Source organism: Peromyscus californicus, unplaced genomic scaffold (assembly GCF_007827085.1).
Source record: "Peromyscus californicus insignis strain IS unplaced genomic scaffold, ASM782708v3 Scaffold_3__1_contigs__length_106647218, whole genome shotgun sequence".
In the NCBI taxonomy this organism is placed as follows: domain Eukaryota; kingdom Metazoa; phylum Chordata; class Mammalia; order Rodentia; family Cricetidae; genus Peromyscus; species Peromyscus californicus.
The window spans coordinates 28,717,838-28,731,117 of record NW_026294551.1 but is presented as its reverse complement, the minus strand read 5'-3'; the positions used below and the strand labels follow the sequence as shown (position 1 = coordinate 28,731,117).

The 13,280-nt window shown below is 39.2% G+C and overlaps 1 protein-coding gene across 14 annotated transcripts in view; it reads left to right on the top strand.

Annotated features, from left to right (window-relative positions):
• Positions 1-13,280, top strand: part of Spag9 (sperm associated antigen 9) — a 133,092-nt gene that overhangs the window by 56,300 nt on the left and 63,512 nt on the right. For all 14 annotated transcript variants that reach the window (XM_052759657.1, XM_052759656.1, XM_052759660.1 and 11 more), the window contains one exon: positions 1,350-1,500. In XM_052759657.1, the coding sequence (XP_052615617.1) occupies positions 1,350-1,500 (151 nt within the window). The remainder of the gene's footprint in view (positions 1-1,349; positions 1,501-13,280) is intronic.

Below are 13,280 nucleotides of genomic sequence, written 5' to 3'. Positions count from 1 at the left end.
AATATGTTTTCCAAAATTGGGAATAGACCTCAAGCTGGTAAGTTTTCATTTTGTCAAGTTAAGAAAAACAAAAACTTGCTATCATTTAATGAGAAAGATAAGAGGGTTGAGATTTAAGAACAAAAAAACTGAAATGATGTAGTTTAAAGTAAGAGCTAATAAGTCTCAAGAAACAAGTTCTGTTGCCTGGAAATACAAACATGTAATATGTGCTGTATTATCCATTAGGAAAAAATAAACATTCATCTTTTTGTCTTTGACTTATAAAATATCTGACTATTGTTTGTTTTGTTTGAAAATGGCATTTATTTATTTGTATGTGGAGGTCAGAGGGGAACTTGTAGGAGTTAATTCTCTCCTGCCATGTGGGTCCTAGAGACTGAACTCAGGCTGTCAGGCGTAGATAAATTGTCTTTATCCACTGAGTCATCCCTCCAGCCCAGTTGTTGTTTTGTTTTTGAGACAGGGTCTAATGTAAAACAGGCCGGCCTCTCTCTTGCTTTGTAGTAAAGGTCACCTGAAACTCCTGATCTTCTTCCGGTCTACCTCCAGAGTGCTGGGGCTGCAGGTATGCACCACCACTCCCAATAAAGAAAGACTTTTGGAAAAGAGCTGCTCTTTTTTCCTGGCAGAAGTTTTCCTTTCTGTACTTTGCCTAAAGGAACTAATATAGCATGGTTTGTAGAAAACGAGAACTTTCATTAAAAAAAAAAAAAAAAAAAACCTTTTCAATTTTTACTATTGAATAGTATCCCTGTTTCAGAGAGTATTCATTTTCCTCTAGACAGAAAAAGCCTACCCTAAAAACACCCAATGACTGTAGCTTGAAGAAGCAGGAAGACTAAGAACAGGGATTAGGGAGTTGCCTTTGCCTGCTCCCCATGACTGCTAACCTACAGTTCACTGGCTGCCGTGGTCACCAGACCAGATCACCAACTTCCTGGCAGAGGCAGGTGTGCTGAGGTGTGCCTGTAATCCCGACACAGCAGGCTTAAGGCAGGAGGAGGATCCAGTACTGGGTTAGACGACACGAAGTACTGAGACCTTGTCTCTGAACAACCCCAAACCAGCCAACCGAAAAACATTGTCCAAACACTTTCTTGACACTTTTCTTAATTTCTGGGGCTAATGTAAACTTTTTAGGCTATCCTTTCTCTTTGGTATATATTTATTTAGGAGAGCTGGTTGCAAACTAATGAGACTAAGCTTTCTATGACCCAGTTTGCCCTTGACCTTGTGATCCTCCTGCCTCATCTCTAAGTAGCTGGGATTACAAGCCTGTTCACATTTATAGTCATGACAAATAAAAAACTAAAATGAATGTTTAATTCCCCCCCCTCTTCAAATAGAAAAGAACGTCCTATATCATTAGGAATTTTCCCACTACCTGCTGGAGATGGATTGCTTACACCTGATACTCAGAAAGGAGGCGAGACCCCAGGATCAGAGCAATGGAAATTTCAGGAATTAAGTCAACCACGTTCTCATACCAGCCTGAAGGTAAGCTTTATTTCATCAGTTTACATTTTATAAACTTTCTTATCCAAATAGAAGTAGCAGGAAACCAAAGGATATTGAAATATAATAGTTTAGGGCTGGCCAGATAGCTTACTGGATGAAAGTGCTTGCCACCAACCCTGACAGTCTGAGTTCAGTCCTCAAGATCCACATGATAGACGGAGAGAGCCATCTTCTGATTATCCTCTGACATCTCCACAACCACCATGGCCCTAGTTCACACCTCATCCCTCCCATACAGATAAATACATACAATCTAAATTTAGAAAACATAATAGTTTATATACATTTTAGTTTGAAAGTTATTTTAAAAAGAACAAAAAATAAAACTTGAGATGAACTCTTCCCGGGGGTGTATGTTTTTGCTAGTTAATTTTAACTTATATAGGAAAACAAAATCAAATACTGTTACATCTTTATCTTAGTTAGGGTTACTATTGCTGTGATGAAACACCATGACCAAAGCAGCTTGGGGAAGAAGGGGTTTATTTGGCTTATGGGTAATTGTTCATTGTCAAAGAAAATCAGGGCAGGAACCTGGAGGCAGGAGCTGATTCAGAGGCCATGGAGGGGAGCCGCTTACTGGCTTGCTCCCCATGACTTGCTCAGTCTACTTTCTTATAGAACCCAGGACCACCAGCCCAGGGATGGCCCCACCTGCAATGGGCTGGGCCCTCCAACATCAATCACTAATTAAGAAAATGCCCTGCAGAGTCACTTACAGTCCAATTTTAATGGAGGCATTTTCTCAATTTAGGCTCCCTCCTTTGTGATGACTCTAACTTGTGTCAAGCTGACATAAAACTAACCAGCTAATACTATTGACAAGAATTTCTTTTATATTTAGTCTATGTAATATGAATCCAGAATTTAGGGTGCAGTGACTTGTGGGCCTAATTAGGATTTTGTTTGTGTTTGTTTTTTTTTTTTTTATTTATTTAGCTATTTATTATAAGCGCCAGAGATGGTTGTGAGCCACCATGCGGTTGCTGGGAATCGAACTCAGGACCTCTGGAAGAGCAGTCGGTGCTCTTAACCACTGAGCCATCTCTCCAGCCCTGGCTTTTTTTTTTTTTTTTTTTTTGGAGCTGAGGATCGAACCCAAGGCCTTGTGCTTGTTAGGCAAGCGCTCTACCACTGAGCTAAATCCCCAATCCCCTTGTGTTTGGTTTTTTATTTTTTTGTTTTTGTGGTGCTGGAGATCAACTTAGGGTCTTGTTGTTGTTGTTATTACTTTTGGGACCCCATATCTGGAGATTCTAACTTTATTTATTTTTAATATTACTGTTAGTGGTGGGGCACCCATGTGTCAAGACACATTTGTGGAAGTCAGAGGACAACTTCTAGGAATTGTTCTTTCTTCCACCGTAGGTTCCAGGAATAGAATTCAAGTAGTCAGATTTGTGCTGCAAGCACTTCTGCCCACTGAGCCCTCTCTCCAGTCCTCAACTCTGCATCGTGAGCATGATAAGCAAAGCCCTCTATTACTGAGATATATTCCTTTTTATTTTGAAACAGTGTCTTACTAAATTGTTCAGGTTAGCTTTGAATTCATGCAACTGTAGTTCAAGCTGGACTTGAACTTGTGATGATGATCTTGCCTTAGTCACAGAGTAGCTGGGATTATAAGTGTCCACCATCTGGCCTGGTTTGCGTCTTTTGATTTTTTTGAGACAGGGTTTCTCTGTGTAATAGTCCTAGCTGTTCTGGAACTGGCTTTGTAGACCAGGCTGGCCTCGAACTCACAGAGATTCGCCTGCCTCTGCCTCCCAAGTACTGAGATTTAAGGTGTGCACCACCACTGCCTGGCTGCGTCTTTTTTTTTTTTTTTTTTTAATTAATAGTTTATATGTATAGCAGCCGGGTGGTGGTGGTACATGCCTCTAATCCCAGTACTGGGGAGGCAGAGGCAGATGGATCTTTGTGAGTTCGAGGCCAGCCTGGGCTACAGAGTGAGTTCCAGGAAAGGCGCAAAGCTCCACAGAGAAACCCTATCTGGAAAAAAAAAAAAAACTTAAAAAAAAAAAAAAAACTTTATGTATATAGCTTAGTAGTGGTGATGCACACCTTTAATCTTAGTTGTTGGATCTCTGAATTCAAGGCCAGCCTGGTCTACAGAAAGTGAGTTCCAGGACAGCCAGGACTACACAGAGAGATCCTGTCTTTTAAAAAACTATATACATGTTTTATATATTTGTATATATAGGTATGTGTTATATATGTGTGTTTTTACACACACACACACGCACACGCACACGCACACGCACACACACACACACACACACCCGTCTGTGCATCTGCTTGTTGTCTATATGTGTACCACTTGGCTTCAGTGCCTGTGGAGGCTAGCAGAGGGCACTGAATCCCCTGGAACTGAAGTCACAGATAGATAGTTGTGTGCCACTCAGTGTGGGTGTAAGAATGGAACCCAGAGCCTCTTCTTGAGCAACACGTGTTTTTAACCACTGAGCCATCTCTCCAGCCTCTCATATTTAATTGAAAATTACTGCCACCTAAAATCCTTGGTTCACTGTTGGAAATGTCACACTTTATTATGTTTTTTTGTTTGTTTGTTTGTTTGAAGGCCAGATTGACCTTGAATTCAAGGTAGTCGTCCTACCTCAGTCTCCCAAGTTCTAAGATTGTAGGTATGCCCAGCAGGCTCAATTATGATTTCACTTTATAGACACAACACATTTTCCTTCCTTAAAACTACTTTATGAAAGTGATATATAAAAATACATTGTGTTTAGCTAAAAAGTCTTAGTGTTAATTCTTTTTTTTTTTTTTTTTTTTTTCCCCGTTTTTCGAGACAGGGTTTCTCTGTGTAGCTTTGCGCCTTTCCTGGGACTCGCTTGGTAGCCCAGGCTGGCCTCGAACTCACAGAGATCCACCTGGCTCTGCCTCCCGAGTGCTGGGATTAAAGGCGTGCGCCACCACCGCCCGGCTTGGTGTTAATTCTTTAGAGAGTATATTTTGATCTAGAATAATTTAGTAGATAAGTGATAAATATAATTAATAGTGTACTTTGAGAAGAGATACATTAATAATACTCAATGTTTTTAAGTTTGTCATGGTTGCATGCAGCTATAGTTATAGCTGTTAGGAAGGCTGAAGCAGGAGGTTTGCAGTCAGTTTGAGTGTAGCATAGGCTACATAATGAGTTCAAGACAACCTAGGCGACAGAGTGAATTCCTAGCTCAACATCACGAGAAGGGGTGAGAAAGAGAAAGCTGTCACTTGGACTCATCCTGGGCACCATGAGGCAACAAAGACCTTATCTCAAGAAACAAGCACATAAAAACTTTAAAGTTATGTTCTATATCTTATAAGATAGAATATTTATGAAGGGATTATTGATTATTAAAACAAAAGCCAACCAGACATGATAGAGCATACACTTAATCTAATCCCAGCACTCTGGAGTAGAGGCAGGCAGATCTCTGTGAGTTTGAGGTCAGTCTGGTCTACCTTGTGAATTTTAGGAAAGCAAGAGCCATATACTGAGGCCCTGTCTCAAAGAGAGAGAGAGAGAGAGAGAGAGAGAGAGAGAGAGAGAGAGAGGAGAGAAGAGAGAGAGGAGAGAGAGAGAGAAAAGGAAAAGAAAAAGTCTTGGTATATTGTAAAATCCACTGTGTCATTAAACAGACTACCTATTTATTTATATATAAATGAATTCTTCCTCCTCCTTTTTAGTGAAACATGGTCTCAGGTATTCCAGGCTAGCTTCGAACTCACTATGTAGTCAAGGATGACCTTGAATTTCTGATATGACTCCACCTCCTGAGTGCTATAATTATAGTAGGCATGTGCCAATACACCTGGTTAATGTGGTGGTAGGAATTGAACAAAGGCTTCATACATGCTAGGTAAGCACTCAGCCAACTAAGCTACATCCCCATCTCTTTATATCCTTTCTTGCTTTTTCTCCCTATAATATTATCATTATCTAAGTATGTTAATGTTTTCTAAAAGACTAAGCCATTTATTTATTTGCTTTATTTCTCTCTATGAGAGAATTTATGTGCCATTGCATTCTTAGCATTTAGGAAAGTGTTCAGCAAATTGTAGGAACTCAGTACGTGTTTTGTTGTTGTTGAGAAAGGGTCACATTATGTATCTCAGGCTGGTGTTATACTTCTAATCCTCCTGCTTCAACCTCCTGAGTGCTAGGATTATAGACATGCACCACCATACCCAGTTAGAACATATTTTTCTGTTGTTGTTTTGTTCTGTTTTTTTGTTTTTTTCGAGACAGGATTTCTCTGTGTAGTCCTGGCTGTCCTGGAATTCAATCTATAGACCAGGCTGGCCTCAAACTAAGAGATCTGCATGCCCCTGCCTCCTGAGTGCTAGGACTTAAAAGCATGTGCCACCATTGCCCAGCTGTTTGGTGTTTTGGTTTGGTTTGGTTTTTTTATGAGCTATTTTATTTTTATGTGTATATATGAGTATATGCCACCAGTGTGCAGGTGTTCAAGGAGGCCAGGAGAGGGCATCAAATCCCCTGGAGCTGAAGTTATAGATGTAAACTACCTGGATATGTGTGTTGAGAACCAAAGTAGGATTCTCTGGAAAAGCAACAAGTGCTCTTAACTGATTAGATGTCTTTCCAGGTCCAAATTATTTGTTTAGATGATAGAATCTGCCAGGCAGTGGTGGTGCATGCCTTTAATACCAGCACTTGGAAGGCAGAGGCAAGTGGATATCTGTGAGTTTAAGACCAGTCTGGTCTATGGAGCAAGTTCCTGGACAGCCAGGGCTACACAATGAAACTCTGTCTCAAAAAACAAACAAACAAGGACTAGATGTTAAATCTTCTGAGATAATATGAACGATCTTTTAGCTATAAAAGATGGTTCTGAACCATCTTTTAGCTATAGATGATTCAGAACCATTGCATTAATTTTTGATATGTACTTAAAGCAGTAGGCAGTCAAATATTTGAAAATTCTCCTCCTCTCAAAAGTAAGTATTGCCTGTCCCACTTCATGTATACTTTGTTAGAAGTTACTTGTGCTCAGAATATGTCAATGGTAATGTCACTAAGAAACATTTGTTCTTTATTCTGTATCCACACTAAGTTTTTTTTTTTTTAATGTACTTGTAGGTTTAGTAGATCTTCAAAATACCTCTCTGTCAATTGCTCACTTCCTGTGTTTTCACAGCATATCAAAAATGTATACCATATGGCAGCTATGTTTTAGTTACTATCCAAACTGAATTCTAAGGGAGCATTATTGTAATTCTTTTGTTTAATCCAGTAACATGGTATGACAGAACCATATTGGCAAATTATAAACCTATTATAAATGATTAATAATGGATTTAGTCCACTCTAGAAATACAAAGATACATTACTCTTCAGAGTTTGTAAAACAAAATTTATTTTGTGTGTACTTGATCTGTGGAAAGACTCAGCAGGTAACAGTTTTCAGGAACAAGGTGGTACATTGTAGAATGTAAAGTCCAGTTTGTAAAATATGCCTACTAATTAGAATCCACATTATTACTCACCTAAGTCCTTGTGATTAACCAGAAGCCTTTCTTTAACTTCGTTAAGACCTAGAGTCAGGGCTTGATTTCCCTACAAGGACCATGTCCTGGGCATGTCACATGCCCTATCATCTTGGTTTTCATATGAGACAGAAACTGGAACAGACTGGTATGAGTGTGTGTGTGTGTGTGTGTGTGTGTGTGTGTGTGTGTGTGTGTGTGTGTTCATGTATGTTTATGCACTAAATATTGCTGGTGTGCACCACTTAACTATTTCCAACTTTTTACATGGTTGCTGCAACTCTCATTTCTCCTGAGAACTTAGGGAGGGCATGCTTTGACCTCACTGTGAAAAGAAAAATCGAAAGTCATGATTATAAATCTTTCATTTTGCTAGCACAGCTTTTTTTGAAGTAAGATTAATATATGAGAATGATCTGTGAAAAAATCATGAGTTTTAAACAGGAGGCAATAGAAAACTTTGGAGGAATGCTTCAAAGGAGATTTGCCAATGATGGTAAAGTTAGGAACTTTTTGATTTGAAAATTTCCTACTGTGTGAAATATGTCAACAGTGAACAAGAATTATGAGGGTTTCTGAGAGTGATACAACTAAAACTTGTTCAAGCCTTTTTTTTTTTTTTTTTTACATATTTCCTAATACATTTTTGTGGTGGTAGACAAGTAAATAAATGATAGAATTTCAGGTATTGTTATGTGCCATTAAGAAAGCAAAGTAGCCGGGCGGTGGTGGCGCACGCCTTTAATCCCAGCACTCGGGAGGCAGAGCCAGGCGGATCTCTGTGAGTTCGAGGCCAGCCTGGGCTACCAAGTGAATTCCAGGAAAAGGCGCAAAGCTACACAGAGAAACCCTGTCTCGAAAAAAACCAAAAAAAAAAAAAAAAAAAAAGAAAGCAAAGTAAAACTGGGTGTGGCACTTGCTTTTAATCCCAGAACTTTGAAGGCAGAGGCAGGCAGATCTCTAGGAGCTTAAGCCCAGGCTGGTCATAGAGAGTTTGAGACCAGCCAAGGCTATACAGTAAGAACCCTGCCTTTAAAAGAAAAAGAGAAGGAAAAAAAAAAAAAGGCAGCCAGCATTGTGGTTCATGCATTTGATCCCAACACTCAGGAGGTAGAGGCAGGTAGATCTCTGTATTTGAGGCCACCTGGTCTACATAATAAGTTCCAGGACAGTCAAGACTGTCATAGAGAGACCTCCTCTGAAAAAACCAAAACAAACAAAAAGCAATGCAAGGGTCAGCAAGATAGATCATCAGGTAAAGGCACCTTCTACCAAGCCTGACAGTGTGAGATACCTGAGATCCACATAGTACAAAGAGAGAGAAAATGGATTCCTCCTGCAAGTTGTCTTCTGACTGCTATTTGTGTACATGCATGCACACACACAGAGATTTAATAGAAAAGAAAAAGAGAGCAAAGGACATGTTAAGCATGATCCATCCAAGATATATACAAGTATGAAAACGTTACAGTAAAATCTTTAATATTATTAATATGTGATAATCATAATAAATAATGGGAAAGAAGCAAGGTAAACCAAAGAATAGTTTAGTGAAAGATGCTTATTTTTGGATAACTGGTGGGTGGACAAGTAAGTGGAAATATTATGCAAAAATAGTTTTGTGAGGAAGACACTATAGCAATACCATCACTCTATATTGGGGTGACACTTGGGAATGTTTAGGAGCAATTTCTCTTCACCCTGTTCCTCTCATATCTTTGTAGTTGAACCTTTTCGTCAGGACCACTGGCTCCCCGTTAATGACATGGAGTCTTAATGATTATAAAAGCTCAGCCATAGCTTAGGCTTGTTACTAACTAGCTCTTACAACTTAAATTAACCCATTTCTATTCATCTACGTATTGCCATTTGATTCATGGCTTTACCTGTCCTCCAGCATGTCTTGCTCCCTCCACATCTCCTGGCAACTCCTCAGACTCCACTCTTCTTCTTCCCAGCATTCTCTCTGCCCCGAAAATCCTTCCTAGCTATTGGCCAATCATCTTTTTTTTTTAACAATGAGAGCAACACATTTTCACAGTATACAGAAGGATTATTCCACAGCATATCTTCTTATAGCACCAACATACTTGGCCCCAAACATCCTTCTTTGCAAACCTAATGGAAAGTTCTCAGTTCTTACCTTGCCTTTTTTCATCATTTCCCAGTTTGAGTGCATTCAGGTTCTTGAAAGGTTTCCTTCATGCAGGATGGTCTCACCTCCCACTTGCTCTTCTCTGTTGGTTTCACTTCCTTTTAGTCCTCAAAATACTGGAGAGCCAATACTGCACTTCTTCTAATCTAGTTAGCTCAAGTTCCGTATCTGTACATGTTGTCTGAATTTTGCTGTTCACAAGTTTATCTCTAGCCATGACTGTTTTCCTAAACTCTAGGTTTCTGCATCCAGTTGCATTTCTTCCAGATTTTTCTACATTCAAGTTTTACCTTGCTTTAGTTACTACCACAAGCATACCCTTTCAAGACCAGTCCCAAATACCACAGTTTATATGAAGCCTTACTCTTGACTCTGTTCCTCCCTCATCCTCTTCCCCTCAAGGGCTGGCCTTGAGTTCTCAGTCCTTCTATTCAGTACCCCTCTTCTATTATGGACACTGGATTGATATTCTCAAATCAAAATTTAGAGATCAGTACAAGGAGTTTTATATTTTATTATATATTATATTATATTATTATTATATTACATATTATATTAACCAAAATCTCTTACTGTAGTGAATTGATCAAAGTAAATTGGTAAAAATAAACCAAATGAGCAAATCTGGTCTTTTTTTTTTTTTTTTTTTTAATGTGTCATATAAGTGCTAAGTATGGGAATGAGTGAAAATGTTCAAGTGAGGATCCCCTCTGTCCAAAGTGGCCCCACATTGGTTCTGGGGTATCATGAGAACTCAGGGTCTCATCCATGTTAAGCAAATACCTAAAGTGAGCCTTTTCATCTAATTGAATAACACTTGGAGAAATAAAGGAGGAATTTGCAGACAAAAGGCGGTCCCTTCGATGGTAGTCATCCTCTCAGTACTGTAGTGTAACAGTGCTTCTTTATCTTGCCTTTCTCTACACAGGTCAGGCCGACAGTCACTAGAGAGGACAGAACAAGCAAAGTCAGATCTGTGGTGATAGTCAGAGCTCCACAAGTGTAAGGAATAGATATCCTTTCAGCAGGGCAGTCTGACTTACATGTCAATTCCTGAAACAATAACAAAGGCTGACTCAAGTAGAGATGGCAGGCATTGGGTGTCTGAGCCTTAGCCAGTGCGAACATGAGGGAGGGTCGAATTTGGCCATTTATGGGTGTAGGTTTCAAGCAGTTTGAGTTGCAGAGCTAATAATAGAAGTACATGTGACTCATAAAAGGAAAATAGCCTGTTTAAGAAGGTAGCATGATGGGAGGAGAAGAAAAAAAGATGGGGGTGGAAATGGCAGGGTAGAAGGAAAAACAAACCAGAAAGACTGGTTTTTTTGTGTGCCTAGAAGAATTCAGTAGGAGAATTGACCACAAAAGAGTGAAAAGAAAAATAGATACATCAGAATCCTAGCAGATGGGCAGGGGAAGAGCATCAACCACATTCTCAACTGCAATTCCAGTCTTCCTTGAATGGGACATCTCAGTTTTTCTTAGGTTTTGTTGCTGTAAGCAATGCTGTGCTGAGTAACCTACCAAGGTTAAAAAATGAGCATGAAAAGTCTGCAAATAGGATAATATATTTGCTTATAACTGCCCACTCACATGTGTGTGTGTGTGTGTGTGTATATATATATATATATATAAAATTTCCCAAACAGGGTTCTCTTTGAATAGTATTCTGGAATGTTGATTGTTAGCAGGATGTGACTTTTAGAACTGAGAAAAGCAATTTTAAATAATTAAAAGGACTGGATTGATACCTACTTAGGAAATTTTTGTTGAGTCCTTTTACAAAATTATGGTGTGAAATACTTCTATAGAACTACCTTGAGAGGCTCATGTTGGCAGGAGCTGGTATGTAAAGGCAGTGGTCAGTGTGTGCTGCATTCTTCAGGGGATGTGCTTAGCATACAGAGCAGGAAACTAAACAGAGCCAGCATTCTTGCTGAGAGTTTTCCTGTCCTCCTCTGTGTGTGGTAAAGTTCAGGAATTGTTCCTGTTTCCGTGGTCCTCACAAGCTTGAATTTCGATAGTAGCCACACCATATTCCTGCTGTCTTATTCCTCTTAGGAGATGTATTATCTTAAATTTTAAAATAATAAAGCTTTTTTTAAACTTTTGAGATAATTTTATACTATAGCAGAAATTAAAACTAAAAATGGAATTTTAGCAGAAAATGAATTATGCATTATGGTTCCATATTCATGCTTGTGACAGAACATAAGGAATTTGTCCTATAGTTACAGTTTTTGTCTGTATATTTTCTCCCACACATGTATCCCCATTTGATAGCTCACGATGGTGTAAAATCATAAAAGGATAGACTTGGTCTTATCATTCATTTAAACTTTTGCTTTGTGAAAAAAAGAATTATTTCTTTGTGGACATTTGTTTCTTTTTGTTTTGGAGACAGGTCTCACTCTAGTCCAGGTTGGTCCAGAACTCACTGTGTGTCCAAGCTAGCTTTGAATTTAAAGCAGCCCTCCATCTCATCCTCCTAAGTGTTGGGATTGTAGGCACAAGACTTGTAGGCATAAGGTACTAGGCCTGACTTTTGTTGCACGTTTATTGTGTTGTATGTATGTTACCAAGATGTTGAGAACAAAAATGAATAAAAACCTAAATAAACAGCACTATTTGAAAATGAAGTTTGTGCCACCATGCCCAGGACAGACCTTAGCTTTTACATGTGCTTATTGATAACACATACTTACAGTTTTTAATATTTTTTATATGTATGAGTGCTTTGCCTACTTATATGTATGTCTACCATCTGTGTACCTGGTGCTTATAGAGGTCAGAAGGCAGCATTGGATCCCACGAATCTGGAGTTATAGACTGTCGTGAGTTATCATGTGAGTGCGGGGAACCAAATCCTGGTCCTCTGGAAGAGCAGCCAGGGCTCTTAACCTCTTCAGCCCTTAACACTATTTCTTGATAGTATTTATTTATTTATTTTTAGATAAGGGTTTTACTGTGTTGCTCTGGCCAGTCTGGAATTCACTCTGTAGACCAGGCTGGCCTTGATCTCAGGTAGATCTGCTCACTTTCTGCCTTCTGAGTGCTGAGATTAAAGGTGTGTGCCACCATTCCTAGCAGTCTCTGTACTCAATGTAGAGAGAGACCCTCCCAGTTTTAACCTTTTTTAAGAAAAAGAGTGGCATATGAGATATGCATGTTTGTGTGTGTGTGTGTGTGTGTGTGTGTGTGTGTGTGTGTGTGTGCAAGAATGTGTGTGCATGAGAGTCGAGGTTTTCTGTCAGTCTCACCTCTACCCTGCTTGAGACAGGGAAAGCAGGGTGTTCTCCTGCTTCTGCTTTAGGAGCACTGGAATTAGACACTGCTACCTTGAGGGGCTTTCCATGGGTTCTGGGATTCAAACTCAGATCTTCACGCTTGCATGGCGAGCACTTTATCCACGGAAGTATATTCCAATCCCTTTGTTACCTTTTTTTTTCATTGAATATATCCCTCTGTTGTTGAACACCTCCGCTGACTCCACAGCTATTGTGCATAGTGCTGCAATAGACATTGATGTGCAAATGTCTCCCTGGTGTGTCAGCTTGGAGTTCTTTGAATATCCAGGAGTAGTGTAGTTGGGTTAGATGCTAGATGATTTTTAGTTTTTTGAGGAGCCTCCCATGTTGATTTCTACAAGGGCTGGGCTAGTTTGCAGGATATAGACGTTCTCATTTGGTCACATTCTCCCCAGCCTTTGTTATTTGTTTTCTTAATGATTGCCATGCAAACTTGTGTAAGGTGGAATCTCAGTGAGTTTTTGTTTTATTTTTAAGTTAAATTGATTTTTTTTTTTTAATTTAAGACAGATTGTTATCATGTGCTCCTGGCTATCCTGGAATTTAGTGGGTAGATCAGGATGGTCTCAGACTCAAAGAAATCTGCCTGCTTCTGCCTCCTACTAGGAATAAAGACCTGCATCACCATGCATGGCCTCAGTGAGTTTTGCTTTACATTACTCTGATAGCTAGTACTATTCGCTTATTTTCTACAAAGCTTAATTTAATTAAAATATTAAATATAATTTTACCAACTTTTATATATTTAGTATGGATACGTGTGATTTTTTTATATCTATCAT